Source organism: Saccoglossus kowalevskii, chromosome 7 (assembly GCF_978046115.1).
Source record: "Saccoglossus kowalevskii chromosome 7, keSacKowa6.1, whole genome shotgun sequence".
Lineage (NCBI taxonomy): Eukaryota > Metazoa > Hemichordata > Enteropneusta > Harrimaniidae > Saccoglossus > Saccoglossus kowalevskii.
In genome coordinates this window covers 4,032,094-4,049,880 of record NC_140647.1, presented here as the reverse complement: position 1 = coordinate 4,049,880, position 17,787 = coordinate 4,032,094, and the positions used below count along the sequence as shown (strand labels likewise).

At 33.3% G+C, this 17,787-nt stretch overlaps 1 protein-coding gene across 1 annotated transcript; it reads left to right on the top strand.

Moving 5' to 3' along the window:
* Positions 1 to 10,120, top strand: LOC100370649 (uncharacterized). The gene is made up of 13 exons (XM_002733144.3): positions 1 to 138; positions 1,354 to 1,578; positions 1,857 to 2,004; positions 3,914 to 4,050; positions 4,516 to 4,651; positions 5,638 to 5,733; positions 6,224 to 6,348; positions 6,492 to 6,589; positions 7,185 to 7,341; positions 7,439 to 7,543; positions 8,221 to 8,379; positions 9,328 to 9,423; positions 9,586 to 10,120. The coding sequence occupies exons 2-13, from the start codon at positions 1,414 to 1,416 to the stop codon at positions 9,652 to 9,654; spliced, it is 1,491 nt and encodes a 496-aa protein (XP_002733190.3). The 5' UTR covers positions 1 to 138; positions 1,354 to 1,413; the 3' UTR covers positions 9,655 to 10,120.
* Positions 10,121 to 17,787: the final 7,667 nt, after the last annotated feature.

Here is a 17,787-nt window from a genome sequence, read left to right as displayed (position 1 = left end):
CAAAATAGCATATTTATATATGCAAATATAAAAAAGTTGATGTGTTTGTAAACCCTCACTATTCTCTTGTTTTAAAATAGCAGTCTCGCTTAAGCTCTTCATAGTGACGGATTGTGCATAGATAACCTGTACTGACAAGTGAGTATTGAATTGTATTTTAGAAACACCATGTTTGTATAGTAGATCCTGATTTTTGTATTTAAAGATTTGGATAACACACAATAATAGACAGCTCAAAGTCTTTTATTTCAAATACTATACCCCAAATGTTAACAAATTGAATACACATTAAGTCATGGAGGGCGTCTCAAACGATTTGCACAAATTTGGAGAACAATTTGACATGGATGAACCACCGAACTCAATCACTGGGAATATGATTTCAAATAGAATGTTTATTTTTCAAAATACGATGCCTTTTTAAATTGAGCTCCAGGTGTGTGAAATAAGTTTTTATAGTTGCACAAATTGGAAGATTGTTATCATATTATTTTAGGTGTTCATAAACCAAAATAGGGAGCATTCGATAAATATGTTTTCGATAAGAATGTTTTACCAAAATTTAGTTTTACATAGATTTAAAATTGCATCCACTGTACCATTGTGCAAATCCATTACTCGTACACTCGATTGGGTAAATGGACACAAAAGCATAATGTATATATACATCAACTTGCCATACGGCGAGAAACATATTGTATGTCTAATTAACATATGTTTGTGGTAATACAAAATACGGCCACCTTCTTAAATGTACACGCTTACCAAAAATTAGTAGGAAGATTCATTATTTGATAAATTACAAGGGTTTCTAAATTAGCCCCCCCAAAAAGAATCACAAAATTATAATAGGATTGCTTTGATATGAACAAACCTTGCTCTCTCCAGCCTGATGTTAAATATAAATATCTGATGACACTCTTTCTTAAAAACTGTGAAATGTAGATGATTTTGCATGGCTCTGTTTTCACTGTTTTTTCAAGATTAATTATTTTACATATAAATTAATGAGACATAGTTTTAAACTTCAATTAATAAAAAATAAATTTAACTATTCCCAAAAATGGCATGATGAACAATACTGTTAAGGCAATCCTCCCCCCAGTGAGCAATAGTTTTCTAACCCATGTTGACGGTCTTTTTGAAGTTAGCAAAATCTCTCATGTTATTTTACCACAGATGATACAAAATCGAGGCATTATTTCATTTACTGGAATATAGTGGTCTACTAACATTGCACCTGTGGTAAAAACATTCACCATGATCCTGTACGCTAGCATAGTGGTTAGAACCTATACATATCTAGTAAGCCTTCTCATCAGCTATTAAAGACTAACACTTTTCTGTACACAGGGTACATGAACGTGTGTACCACTGATATATTTCCTATCATAAAACGGATTTCCAAAAACAATGGGGGCAGCTGAATCAAAGGATGACGTGGTCGAAGAGATTCTCAATAAAGACTCGTTGACAACCGCCGAAGACAAAGAACTGACAAAGTACGAATTTCCGTTCGAAAATCTGATCTTAGAAGGAGGTGGTGTTAAAGGAGTGGCCTATGCTGGAGTGATAAAGGTAAACAAATAAACAATGAATTTAGATTACACATCTTTTTGCACGAATCTACATCTTTCACATTTTGTGTATTTTCACCACAATTTACATGTTGGGTAGTCTATATATATACGTAAGATGGATAAAATAAAAATAGTATAGATCTAATAACAGTTAATCGTTGCCCCATATCACATTATGGTACAATATACAATTGGGATACAATATACACCATTTAAAAAGTAAAACATTATTATGTTATTATTACTGTTACTTTATTTCTGCTTTATGCCTTAAAGATTTTGACCGATGTCGGAATCTACCAAAACATAAAACGCTTTGGTGGTGGTAGTATCGGGTCTATGTTTGCCTGCATGTTAGTGGTAGGCTACCCACCAAACGAGGTCATGCTGATGATGGACCGTGAGCTCAAGGATATTGCTGAAGGTATGTACACTAAAAGCTATTTTTTAGCAGTATACGAAATGTATGCGTTATATAACCAACACAATATCTATACAAAGGTGATGGATAGTGAGTGAATGTACTAGTATTCTTCGACATGACTTGTTGGCGGGCGTGAAAGGTTTATATACTTCCCCCATCCTCAGTTTACTTTTCACAAATTGCGGATCAACAGCTTCCAGGTCGCATTTCAACATCGCGGTAATTCACTTCCGCATTGCGTTGAAAAAAATACTTCGTCAATAATCGGAAAACTTCGTCTGTACGACACAGTATTTTGATTGGTTAACGAAAGACATGACCTGTTAGGTCAAAGGAAGTTGTTCAGGTCAAATCATGATGAAAACACCATGGCGGAAATAGCTTTGTATCGAGAGTTTCCGTACGATCGAAAACATTCAACAACGAAGATAATGATAAAGATCTTGCCTTCGACCGTTTTCCTACAGACCCTACCCATTTTTGCACCGCAAATTCAAACGGTATGTAAAACCGTATTGTAATAAAATATGTGTATTTTTATGGACATGTTTATTTCTTCATTGTGAAAGTGGAAATCAGTGACGTATTTTTTCCTCAAAAAGACGTAGGATAATATTTCTCCGAGACCGGCGCTGTGAACAAAAAGTGCAATTTGGTAATTCTTCGAGGTTGGGAAGATGGTTACAATTTTAAACCCACCAACAAATTATCTTTTCTGAGGTGGTCCTCGAGTATAAGCCCATTTTCGGGCCCCTGGGCTTATACTCGGGGAAGTACGGTATATAACAATGTGTATACGATGTAGGTAATTGTTCAAAATTATTATCTAATATATATGCTAACTCTAAACATAAACCACTGAATACCAGTACATTAACGTTCAGTTACTAATATTAATTAATATTCATTAATATTCAGTTACTGAATATAAAAGAGAGTATATATTTTATATAATTGAGTAACAAATATGTACACTAATCAACTAAGTACTAACATATTGATACTTGAGAATTCACCCAAAAAATGTGTACAATATAAATTTAATAATATAACAGTAGATATACGCTCAACTAAACGTACTGATGCTTATGAAAAATAACTCAGAGAATAAACTGTTCCTTTTCTGAACTAGGCACTTACTAAAAGGTGTATTTGTCTGAAAACGGTTTGTTTCGGTTTGTTTTGGGTTTATTTGGTTTAAATATAATATCTTGTATAATATTCGCGTTTACTGACAAGCCAGTCTAGTGTTAATACGGCTTTGTAACAAACCATTTGATGTTGATTTATGTGTTTCAAGAACCGCCTAGTGTTTGAAATTACCAAACACGGAGTAGGAACCTGTTAATTTTCACTTTGATAGATGTTCCCTATGCCGAGTGGTGCAAGTGTTTTATTATGGAAATACCCCAAATGAGTCAATTTTGTACCTTGCCATCATGGAAATGTGTATAGGTGTACTACACCAACTCTTTAATGGTAATAAACTGGGATAAGACGACTTAATAGTAGATTCTTTTTAAGAATCAGTGCAAAGAAATTCCGATGTGAACGTATGACTCAATCACCATTGACGTATATGCAGGCTAATGAGTGGAATTATATGCTGTGAATTTCGTTCATTAAATGATTGATTTGCATAAATGCCATTTTGCAACAGCAAATATTTCTGTAGGCCATTGTATATTTGATTGGATTATAGACAACGCAATATGCTACAATTGGAGAACAATGTCTTTTCACCAACAAACCCGTTTTGTTATACACATTTAAGTGTATGTCCCGTACATGTAACAGTGCAAGGACATTACATAAAATATTCTAATCTTCAAACAAAGACACGAGAAGCTAATTTGAGATAAATAAAATACAAATATATCACCGTATCGCATAAAATGTATACTTTCAGACCACTCATGTGGAATATTCAGTTTCCTGCCTAATCTAATTACAAAATACGGGTGGAATCCTGGATCCAAATTGTATAAATGGTTTGGCAAAAAACTTGAAGACAAGACTGGGAATAAAGATATCACATTTAAAGAGGTATGTATTGGCACGTGGATGACATATATTATATAATGGAGTTATAGTGATCTTTTAAAATTATAGTGTACTTGAGAAGAAACATAAAAACTAGAAACCTGAAAAACTCGCCAATACCATTATCGTGTCATGTTAAATGGGCTCAAGGACATAACAAATAACTCAATTGACAAAAGATACGATAGTTCAAATATTTATATTTATATTGACATCGTGAATACACAGAAAAGCAATAGCATTAATTTTATACGATTAGCACTGAAATAATATTAGTATATATATGACAATGTTGTTATATTTGAACAGCGACAACAAGAGAAAACGAAAGTTGTAATTGTGGGTTCCGATTTTGAAGACAATTTCTGGAAAAAAAATTGCTCGAGCAGATTCACATTCATACATTTTATTTCCCCCAAAAATAAATAAAAATGCCTGAGTTTCATCGCCATGTCCGTTTACTTGCAGCTGTACAATTATACTGGCAAAGAGCTTTGTATAACTGTGACCAACGTCAGTCGTCGAACTACTGAGTACTGTCACATGAAGACTACACCCAATATGGCGGTACGAATGGCTGTTAGAATGTCCATGTCTATTCCTGGTAATTTACATAAATTATTTGTTTATTATATACTAAATTTCAAATTAATTAACAATTTAACCCAAGTCACAATATTACATCTTGTAAAAACATGTTTTCCCAGTCGTGTTACAACCTTGGTATTTCGTTCTCGATTTCTCACACGCCCGTTTGAGATAATATAATCCTATTTTCTCATATGCCAGATCATTCGTCAATTACATTCAACTGCACTGCTACCAAACATTTTATATAATAAATTAAAAATGAAAACTATGAAAAAGGCAATGACACGAAAAAGTGCATTGGAGATTGATTGCAAGAAAACGATTAGTGTTCATAGTGAAGTTAGAGTTGCAATTAATATTCATGAGCTTAAATCACATGACCAAGTTAGTAGAACACGGTGCATGCAGGATCGAAGTCACCAATATCATGATCGACCATCAACTAACATACTGTTCAAACCATCACGATTCACATGGATTAGTTTGACATCAATAAATCATAATTTGAATAGCGCCGAGCACAGTGATTTAACGTGTGATATTTCGGTGTTTGGGATTTTTCAATTGATTAATTAAACTGACAATAATTTCACTTTAACATACCATTAAAATGTTTTTTTTTTAAATAGTTTTAAGTGTAACTGAGAATGAATAATTAAACTTTGTTATGCATTTTTTTTTATTGCTGGCTAATAATGCCAACATATTACGTAATCTTGTATTAAAGTATTAAATGAAAGTGTTTGAAATATGTATTGTAATTTTCTTTTCTATATACTGCAGTGACTGCTTTACTTAAAACAATAATTGCCTATTGCAATGAAATACAACCTAGTCAGTGACACATATTTTCCATATACATTTATTTAATATTGCACTGTAGACCTTCGTCTGAATGATACACTAAAATGAAAAATCGAATACGAGTACGTATGATAAACTCAGAATTCGTCTCATATGCTATCACATCTGCTATGTTTTTCTTTTGTTATTCTGTAGGGTTCTACGAAGCTGTTCAATATAAAAATGGTGAAAATGTTGACGTCTATGTTGATAGCTTCGTGTTGCTGAATTACCCATTGCACTGCTTTGATGGTACGCATTATGGACATGTGTTTTGCATGATTCTGTCTATATGAATACAAACTTGTAAATAATAAATAAAGATAAGTACAAAAATATATCGAATGACAATTATAATATTTGTTTTTTTCTTTGGACAAATCGCTTCAAAAACACATTTGAATTGTTCACTATGTTACATTAACATTGTAAATTTTTGTATATAATCTAATATTCAATTAGAAAACTATAACTACCAGCCTGGTTCTATGTATATTAATTTAAAAATATAAAAAACTCATCACCACAGTTAAGCTACAGATTGAAAACAAAACATTCGATTAAAATATGACGAACTGGATGACAATATTTGTATCAAACAGGTGTATAATATATCACATTAACACGATCTTACTATACAATATACAACTATACTGAGTATGGCACCTGAAATCACAATTTAATAAAATAAAATAGTGTTTTAGAAATAAAATGTTTAATTTTTCATCATTTAATGATCTAGGTTGGTGGCTGTCTACAAAACCCGAAGACAGTTTTCTAATTAAACTGCAACCCTTGAATCAAATGAGCAAGCTGTGGTCAAGCAGATTTGGTGAATTCAACAACAAAACTTTGGGAGTAATAATGGTAAGCTGAATTGGGCAAATACATATCAGTGGTTTGTTAGATTATACAGTGTATATTGTTTTGTGAAGTTATTAAATAAACAAATACTGGTTTAATTCATAAACAAAACCAAACTAACTACTAGTATTATTATATTTTTATAGCAATCGGACACGGAACGTAAATTATATGAGGATTTTGTTTTCCGAGATGGAGAAGCTGATGCCCAGCCGGTTGAAAGACCAGATACTCCACTTGCTAGGTGAGTATGAATTGTTTGTGCAGATTACTAAATATTAATATAACATGGGTTTCTAAGTCGGTGTTTGTATGTTCTTGGATTTTTTTAGAACGGTAACACGGTACTTTTAGAATAGTTAACTTAATACTTTCACCAACAATTACAATTGTTATGTTAACACAGTGAAATTAAAATAACAGTTATTGATATATCTCATAAACTCTAAAACAAAAGCATTAACATATATATTACACAAAAATTAAATGAAACGATAAATTAGAGCACTGACAATGGAATTACCATCCCAGACTATTACTGTAATGTTTAATATTAGATAAATACTTAACGTAACGCATGAAAATGTATTTGTTTGTTTTTTCTTTAAATTGTCCGAATTTGGATTTTCATCACATATATTTTGTACTTGTCCTTGTGTTTACCCCACCTACGCCAAAACGCCACCTTGATAAAATATAAACCCACCCAAGGCGTTGTAATGAGTGTGATCTATATCCCCTGGGACTATATCCAAAGTTATTGTATTACACATATTACACATACATGTACATTAGATAATCTGTTAATGTTAACCGATATTTGTGTTTAATACTCAAAGAGGTAGTGCAGAAGTAGAGCAAAAGAAAAAGGCATTGGACGAGTATCATGACAAGTTGTTTGCAGCATTCTCTGAGTTTTTGAAAGTTCTGTCTGATAGTAATCTGGACAAAAACTCCGTTATTGACAGAAACGAGTTAAGCAAGGCATTAGAAATGGTAAATAGCCCTTTTGGTTTTTGATGATAACAACGTTTTTTTTTAAAAATTAAAATGTCTTCATTCTAACATAATTGTGCATATTATTTTTTTAAAGACTGACCAATCAACATTCACAACAGAACATGCAAGGACACTGTTTGGTGAGCAGTACGACTTGAGCACAATTTTTGATCTTCTTGATGCCAATGGCGATGGAAAGGTGTGAATTCAATTCAAATATTATCACAAATATCCATTTTAATTCATTTCATTTACTTTACCGTGTAGTCCTGGGGCTGATTTACTTTTAGGGCTGTTAATCAAAATTAGATGCATCCATTTTCAAACATATGTGTGTTGGTATTTATTTAGAAAAAACAAAACCTGACATTGTAGTTATTAAACAGGTGCTCAATATCACATATTGTCGTTTGGTGCATGTAGGAAATATTTTAAAACAACAACGTTTTGACAGGATATGTTGTAGATGTATGGAGAATACGCTAGTCTACACCAGAATTATATAAGTCTTGTATTTATTATGGCTATGTATTATGCGCTAGAAATATCGAATGAATTATGCGCTAGAAATATCGAATGAAATTAGATATTTAGAGAATGATATATTGTTTACTGATTGGTTGCCTAATGAGTATCGCTCAAATATATAATTGTAGATGGTTATTCTCTCGCATTCGAGCTACTGTGGCATATGGAGTTTGACCCGCCGCATTGAGTGTTATAAAATGTAGAACAATTGTAAAAGCTGGTGTTATTTCTTCAGTTGAACGGGGTTATTTTGTGTTAACTGCTGCTGTCCGTTCTTTGCCAAGATGCCAAGCGATAGCAATATTTACAGTCACGCGCATGTTATATGAAAACATCACTTTCTTTTAGATAAATTACTACGAGCTGATTACATTTGCTCAGAAGAGGGGAATTGATGTACAGAGTCGTTTTACTGGTTACGATCGAACAGAGATAACCGGCATCGGAGGGTTTTTAGGATCAATGATGGAGTCTATGACAATGAACTTACAACGGATTGGCTTTACTGTGAGTAACCACAGATATATATACGATATATCAAGACCTCGAAAACTTTTGTTCTCAGTCACTGGCCCTATAATATCTGATATATTAATAAGATCAATACTAATTAGTGTTTAAGGTTGTTGGATACACTTAAAATAAATACAGATTCTCTTGACTTTTGAATTGAATTAGTTTCTAGAATAAAAAGAGGCACCATATCTCAAAATATCTTTTGATGAAAAAATAGTATGTAGTTGTGAGATGATATTTATGGTTGCCAAATATTATTAGGCCATTCTGGTGATTACTGTTTATGTATAAATCGAAAATATTGTGACACTTTTGAAACAAAAAAATGTGGTAATTTCTTCGGCCCTAATTTTTGATCTAATTATCGCCATCTACTTTAACACAAAGATATGAATGTTTGAATAAATGTGAAAATGAAAGTTGATTAGTGTTCGTGGATGAATATAATGTGGTCTATCAATGCCTTTTTTCTTATTCCTAACCTGACTGAATAATTTCCCGGCTAGAATAGCAGTGTTATCATAACATACCAGCTGTTTATGCGTTTTCATTGTCACTGGTATGTTGGTTAAGAAAACCGCGGTCATAATATACTCCTTGACAGGCAAACTTAACTAACTTGAATTTTGACATCGAAAACGTATAATTCAAGGACTTCCTCCTGAAATATATTAATGTGCTCATATTTTTCGTTTTTTGGGATACATTGAAAGCCATTCAAACCTATTACTAGGATTATATATTAACAGAAAATACATGATACTGTTAAAAGTTAATAGTAGTAAGCTACCTTCTTCCTCGGTTTAAAATGAGTACACTAGTGTTTATATATTTGCATATATATTATTTGTGGATGATATGCACCGTAAGATTAAGTAAAATAACAAAATATATTAACCAAAATTGATTATGACTATGCTGTCGTACTGTTAATTTCAGGCAAATGATGTCGATCGTACTATTGGTGTTGATGTCGGTTATATTGGCAGTTTGGATATGGATTTGACTCCTGAAGATAATCTATATGCAGTTAAGGTATTATCTTCTTCCAGTATATCTGCAACACTCAAATGGAATAAAAGTAGTGTTTTCATTATCCTTACTTCTGAGTTTATGCTTTGCAGGGGCCAAGTCGCTCTACTGCCCCCATAATCATATACCAATATTATTAAATCATCTTTTTATGTTTCTCAACAGCAAGGTATGGTAGGAACACTCCGATATTTGAGATACTACGTGAAAAAATTTAACCCACCTGTAAAATAAGAGAGACATGGTGTCGAAAAACATGGTGTGATTATTGCACGAAAATTTAGGAATTTACTGTAATAATAAAAAGATCTACTGAATAATCGAATATAGATGTCCATTGCAGCGATGTGGACTAACATTAGTTTACATTTGTTTAGGGAGCCTATCTACAAACTCATAGTCGATATAAAGTAGCAATGATGAATAGAATAGAATAGAATAGAATAGAATAGAATAGAATAGAATAGAATAGAATAGAATAGAATTCATTAATTCCAGTCATATGACTTTATATAACCGGTATATATATATATGGCATATATATATATACTTGAGTACAAAAATGCCAAATAACAAAAGTTAGTAATATACACATATTTGAAATTATATTGAAGCCTTCAACTAAATTAACTTGATACTTGTAATTGTTGATTTTAGTTAGTATAAATATTTAGCAATAAAAATATGATCTAGTGCTGCACGTCATTACTTTTTGTTCACCACAGTTTAATAAATTGGTATTGTATATCACTTGTAACGTGTTTGGAAGCGTGCAGTCTCAGTTCTAGTCTCGGACGCCCGATTGCGCAGTGAGTTGCTCGTGGCAAGAGACTAGGGAAGCACAGTTTTACTTGTTGCAATTCAGGGGTTACCAGCAATGGTCAAATTATAATTATTACACTTCAGTTCTAATGCATAAAATACGTTTTCAAATTATTGCCGAGTGAATTCTAGCGTAAAACGACGAGCTAGTAGATTTGATATCGATTGAGTTCTTCTTCTTCATCTTGAGTTGTGGCACTCTACAGAGATCGGTTCGCGGTCCAAATACTCGTTGTCTTTTTGCGTACATATCAGATGAAAATTTCTGCTTACAATTTTTCCAAGGGGAATTTGGATTATAACACGATCTAAATTCTACTTTTAGCCTATAACCGTTCCTTTGCATTTATTGCTAAGCCCCTTTGTTAAGTACAACAGCAAATATTTTGTTTTTGTGTTTGTGAGCTCTTGCGCGATTGGTCAATGCTTGAGTTCTTCCAATACTGTGTTTTATTCGGGGATTCGTGAACAAAGGATTGTAAGAGAGTTACGATGAGCACTGGAAAACTTCCAATCATTTATTAAACACAACTAATTAATGTGTTTCGATTACAGTGAGAAATTTTCTATACAGATTGAGCACCGGGATCGAACGTACACAATTTACTATGATGCCGGAGATGGTTGGATGGTTGGATGAGAAGTCTTTTCAGTTTCTCGGATTATTTAAAAGGTTTAAAATGATACAAATTTTCATATGAAAACTGCACAAATAAATGAATATAAAATCCATTACAATCTTAACAATTTCGAATAACACTTTATAAAGGCTGCATCATAACATATAAAGCCGCTCTCTCGACTGCCTTTTCCGAATTTTAATATGTAATTATCTTAGGGTTATACCTCCGAAAGCGAAGTTTTTTATCTTCAATATAACGTAGCGGTTACACCTTACAAACAGTCTGATTCAACGTCGCTCAAGCAGCGTGGAATTTTTGTTTTGTTTTATTTTGGCCTATTTGAAAAAAAAACACGGTATCAATATTCAAAACTGTTTTGTTTGTCTGTGGCGTACTTCAGAATAATAGATTTTGGCCGGGCGTATTTCTATAAATGATCGGTGTATTCCGACCGAATGTACAGTATTACTGGAACCCAACCTCTCGCCCGCTTCCGCTTTCGATCGTTTTGTTTTTGCTCGCAAGCACTTGTTGAATTCGAGCGGACAATTTCCACTTTATTCTCAACCACAAACACACACACACGGGAATGTCGCCTGCTCGCTCGCATTGTAAATACTTTATCTGCTCTAGGGAGTTAGCATTGCTCCTTCAGCATGTTGAACAAGAGGTCATAGTTCAATTTGCGTTCACCGATACAAAGCTTCATAGATTGGAAATGTCGTTAGGATTTTAATATTTGTTCATATTCGTTGGGTCCTCAAACGTTACCATTAAATCAACAAATTCGGCCACTCATGTGCCGATGAACAGTGTTTGGTCAAGCGAGCAAGAAAAGAAAGCGATAACAATGTGGTCGTTTCCGGTCGGAAAAAGGACCGCTTGGCCGGGAATAAAGCGATAATCGGTCGATTAAAAAGCGATAATATTAATAGAGATAATTTTAATTTTATTGGCCTTACTCTCTAGCATTTCTTTATTTATTTCGGATTCCATCACAATCTGCATCTGTTGAAGCAGCAGTCTCACTAGTACTTAGTACTAAGATCTGGCAATATCTTCTATCTAAAAACATGATATAAGGTCTCCACGTTTTTATTAGAAGCACTTCAATACATAGTTTATTGCATGCAATACAGTAAACACACGTGTTTCTAATAGAGCAAATATAGTATTTAAAATACAACCGTTTAACAATGATAAATATTTCATTAAATAATGACCATATAGGATGATTTGCTATTTTGGTCATATATCAAAATTATAAAACCAGTTGCATGCACCTATCTGGAACAGTACTTAAGATATTAAGATATTATTGAGGTCACATAACCATATATAGTCAGCTGATTAGTCATATCACATTGTCAGATGCCTTCATTATAACACTGGGTACATATCAATATCTGCAGCAGTGCTTAGTACATTACAGTTATGCATATTAAAAAGGACATATAAAAGTATTTACAATAAGTAGATAATAAATGTGGATTTCAACCCTGAAGTAATCAGATCTGTGGATTATCCAATAGCACCTGTATACATAATTTCATTAATTAAATTTGATCAGTGAAACTCAAGTTATCTGTGGATCACCTACAAATAGGTTAATGTATGCAAATTTGGTAATTAGTAAGCAAAACATTTAACCCTGAAGTTAACATGTAGGTGGCTTTTCCTAAAGCATTTATAAACCATGTTTCATTAAAATCTGTTGAATGGTACATGAGGGAAAAGTGAACAACGATAAACTAATCAGGTCTGCGCAATATCCCACTCTGTATAAAGTTTCATTAAAATATGGTAACAAGTGAAAATACTTAATATTGGCTAATTGATATGTAAATTGGATCATTAATATAATAAGACTTCAACCATAAACAAATTATAGAATAGAATAGAAAATTGTACAGAAAACCTGAATAAATATTAAATATACATGTATATATTTTTTCTGGTGGGGACCAGAGAGGTAGTTCTAGCAGAACTACTCTAGTCCCTGGCCCCGAAACCATACTCAAGTATTAAAATGTACGTTGTTGTGAATAGTGATGCAAAAAACAAATTATATTGCTAAGTTAAAAATAAATAAATACATACATAATTAAGTAAATAAAGAGACTACAAACTCTCACTAATAATAATAATGAAGAAAACAAAAATAGACAATAATACATATATTGCAATAACGCAAGTATTTATACATTAGTTAAAAGATATTTTTTTAATGCCGTTTTGAACGTGTTTCGTAAAGTTAATGTTTTTAACGAAGTTGGGAGCTCATTCCAATGTTTTACAAAAGTAAATGTCAGACTTTTCTTAGTTGAACTTAGATTAATTGGTGGTGTGACAAGTTTCTCAGAGGTTACTGATCGTGTATGGTATGGATGTGATATTGATAAGGCATAATGATCCAGAGAGTGTGCATGGCGGCCATTTTTCAAATCGTATGCAAATAAACATGTATTGTACTTACATAATTCATACACATCAAGAATGCCAAGTTGCAGGAAAAGTAGTGTGGTACTTGCTCGGAAATGAGAGAAAGAAATTAATCTGACAAACGTTTTTTGTAATTTAAAAACTGGATCAATATATGTGCTAAAAATGTGTCCCCATATTTCTAAACAATAAGCAATGTGTGGGAGAATCAACGAGTTGTAAAGTAATATCATAACGGATTTTGGTAAATAATGCCTCAAGTATGAGATTATCCCAGTTGTTTTACTGATTTTTTTAACAATGTTATTGATATGGGGTCTCCAACAAAGTGTTGAGTCAAGTGTAACATCTAAATAAAAAGCTGACGACACCATTCTTAATGACAAATCATCAATTGATAATACGCCCTCAATAGCTGTTTTTCTTTGAGCTGTCTGAAAAATCGTGACATTTGTTTTGTCAATGTTTATACTTAATTTATTTGATTTGCACCAGGTAGCAACTTTATTTAATTCAATATTGAGTGTGTAAAGGTTTACAGAACGGTCTTTTACTGAAAAAATGAAAAAAAGGAGGGGTGATCTAGAAATGTCATTAATATAAACTAAAAAAAGAAGAGGGCCTACGATTGACCCCTGTGGTACGCCTTTTGAAATAATTTCACAGTCAGAATCATTGTTTTTTAAACCAGTTCAAAGTTGACCCTCTAATCCCATATTGTTGTAGCTCAGTTAGCAAAATACTGTGATCAATGGTATCGAAAGCCTTTCTCAAGTCTATAAAAGCACCAAGTGTGACAAAACCTTCATCAATTCTTTTTGAGATTTCAGCTGTGAGATCAGCTAGGGCGAGTTTAGTGCTATATTGCTTTCGGAACCCGTACTGATTTTCTGAAAGAATTTTTCAATTTGTCCATAAAGGCACACAACTGTTTATTGGCGAATGATTCGAACAGTTTGCTGAAGACAGGTAAAACGGAGATCGGCCTGTAGTTTCTAACTTCATAAGCACATCCTTTCATGAAAATGGGATTCACTCGTGTTTTTTTCAGTTTGTTAGGGAATACGCCTTTCGACAAGGAACAATTTATAATATAGGCGATTGGTTCGGCAATATATTCAGCAGCCACTTTCACGACTTTTGGGATTTACGAATGTCAAATTTGACATCGTGTGCACAGATAGGGCGAAAGGAAAATTACTCTGATTGTCTGTTGCCAAGGCAGTCATTGCAATTGGTGTTACAGGTAATCTCCGAAGCATGCTTTGGTCCAAATGTGCAAATCTGTAACAAATTCACCTGGTTTGGTGGTTGATTAAAATTTTTGAGGGGTCCCAGCTTTGCACATGTTTCCAGTCATTATTTCATTAATGGCCTGCCATGTTTTATTATTATTGCCAGCGGAAGTGAAAAATCTGTCACGAAAATACGACTTTTTGGCAGCTTTCAACAGTTATATTACGGTACTTTTTATATTGATTGTGTACTGTTGAGCTGACAGAATGTCGTTTTGTTTTAGAAAATAGTTTGTGTTTATTTTTAATAGAGACAAGCAGTCCCTTGGTAATCCAGGGCTTTTTGAGTGATTTGGGCGAAAAACGAGTTTTAATCCTAGGGACATGTTTAGCGACAATGTTTATAAAAGGCGTCGTAGGCCAAATTTGGATCTGATATTTCATAAATTGGCATCCATGACGTTTTTGCAACATCCGTTTTGAATGATTCAGGATTAAACACAGAAAAGTCATGTTTGTAACTATTTGTTGGATTTGTGTTAAATATATGACGTAAACAGCAAAAATGTGAATATGATCACTAAGATCCGCCTCTAGGGTACCGGCTTCAATAAAATAATCAAAAAAATTCATAAGACAGTGATCTATTGTTGTAGATGTTGCTTTGGTTACTCAAGTTGGAGAGTGTATAATTTGTTGAAAATTATTGGCATAAAGAACTGTGTCATAGGCAGCATGTGCATTATTGCTGCTAGCAACATTAATGTTGACATCTCCAAGAATTTTTTTTTATTGGCACAAAACGTTTCAAGACAATGATCAAAACTATCAAGGAAATCTTGCACAGAGGTATTGGGCTTACGGTAAATTACACCTATTATAACTTGTTTGTTGTCCAATGTAGTTTCAATAAATAAACACTCACAATGACTTTGAATAACTGAGTCAATAACAGTATAAGGCAATGATTCGTGTATACACCACCTCCTGAAGTAGATGTGCGGCAATTCGAAATAAATTTTTAAGATGGCAGATTATAGATTGAGGTATCATAATTACTGTGCAACCACGTCTCACTGAGACCAATGACTGAATATTTCATTTTCAGAAGGAATAAAAGAGTTGAAAGGTCGTCAAAATGTGCACTAATGGACCTAACATTCACTGTTGTCAAATTTCTCAATTGAATAAGATTCACAGTTGTAATTACTGGATAGCAATGAGTCTGTTGCGTCAGGATTCATGAATAATGCAACTTTTCACGCTGCAAACAGTCACCATTAACATATATTGCAAAGACTGTCTTCGTTTGGAATGTAGACAACTGGTGAATTCTCGTCTTTCTTTGTTAAAATTTAGCCATAATGTGTTCATAGAAATTTCCAGCCACACTGTTTCCTTTTCATGTTTACCCTAGTAAATAAAGCTTTTCCAATAGGCGTTAAGTTCTCATTTATATATATATCATTTGTAACTTCGTAACCGAAACTCAATGTTTTAACGGTTGACAGGTTTTTGAGGGCCTTGTACACAGCATCGCGAGCTCTTCTAATTGTAAACCTGACAATAATTTGAGAGATGGAGTTGTAACGCTGACCAACCGACGGCTTTCGTTTTCCGATACGATGCGAGACATCTATGTCCGACATAGTGATGTTTTTGTCCGCGATCTGAGCGATTTTCAGAGCTATTGCATCTGTATTTTCATCTTCTGTTTGTGGCACACCACTAATGACAATGTTTTCTCTTCTTATATACTGATCCAATTCGTTATGATTACATTATAAATCCGAGACTCAAGACTCTGTTCTCTTCAACAAATAATTGGTTATCAGCCTGCACCTCCTCTAATTTCTTTTTGTTTTCTTCAAAGAAAGCGTTAATACATTGCATAGATGTTCCTACCTTTTCAAGTTTTGCCTCCAAAGCACCCATTTCCTTCAACTTGTCATTAATTCCACGTATTTACTGTAGAATTGTTAGTATATTGGCTTCACTGTTGTTACCATCACCTGTTGCAGTGGTATGCACCGCCTTACCTATCATTGCCGAGTGATCATCGTGCGGGAAACGTTTCTTTTTGCATTTTTCACACAATTGCAAATCACCTTGGCACAAATGCACTCCCTGTTTTATATTACAGTCGTCGCACTTCATTCTTTCGTGGATAATGTTATAGGAGAGGGCATACTAACTCGCGCCGAACACATCACACTAACATTACGTTTATACTTACAGAGATTATTCAGCCACTTTATATATACTTGTTATCTAAAAGTCGTAGTAGGTGTGGATGTAAGCCTAAAGACATCGAATTGAACAACCAATATAATGGCATGGAACGAACATAGCAATATAAGGGATGACGTCATAGTTATTGGATACCCATGGAAGTGAAGTCAATGGGTAATTAGCATTTCTAACAATAGAGTTTCTTAACCGATCTTCTAGTAACCGTGATACAAGTTAAATAGCATTATTTAAAATATTCTTATTTTATGTTGTTATTAGTACACACTTATTCAAATTAACGTTTTTGATACTTTCACCTGATATCACTTCATATAAAGACGATTGTTACTCGTAGTGTCATGTGCCATATTACAATATACACACTATTGTGCGAATATAGTTCACATGCTTATAACATTAACAGTAGGTGTAAAATTGGGTTGAAGATATAAACTAAACCTGCTCATTGACGTCGTGAGTAATAAGTGCGATGTAGTATTGATAACATGACCACCGTAGAGACATTATATGGCATTTGTTCCACTAATAATTTAAATATTAGTATTTCTTGTTTATATATTTGTTATGCTCTTTCCACAGCAAGAAATTGCTGCTACACGGCGGTATCTACAAGCCACCTTTAAAAGACACTGTGTAAATAGTGGATGAACAATATAAGCAACCCACTGTGAAGTATGAATGAGCACTGATATAGTGCACACAACGAATATCAAAGAAAGCTTAGAATGGGCTTAAAATGAGTAGTAATTCACCGGATTTTGAACAACATGGTTTATGCGCTATATCATGCAATATGTTATATACAAATTCCCAGTATGCTGTACACGCATATTCAAGGCCAGCGGCAGAAACCATTTTATTACATGAATTTAATATGCTGACATAATTAATAAGGTCTTCAAAATCTGCAACAGTGTTTGAAATATTACAGTTATTCATATAAATAGGGTCACATAAATATATGATATGTTTCATATTTCTTGCTTTTATTA

Excerpts from the sequence above, each read along its gene's own strand:
- LOC100370649 (XM_002733144.3), top strand. The coding sequence starts at position 1,414 with ATGGGGGCAGCTGAATCAAAGGATGACGTGGTCGAAGAGATTCTCAAT. Across the intron at positions 4,652-5,637 it reads AATGTCCATGTCTATTCCTG|GGTTCTACGAAGCTGTTCAA; the intron begins GTAATTTACATA and ends GTTATTCTGTAG. Across the intron at positions 6,590-7,184 it reads CCAGATACTCCACTTGCTAG|AGGTAGTGCAGAAGTAGAGC; the intron begins GTGAGTATGAAT and ends TAATACTCAAAG.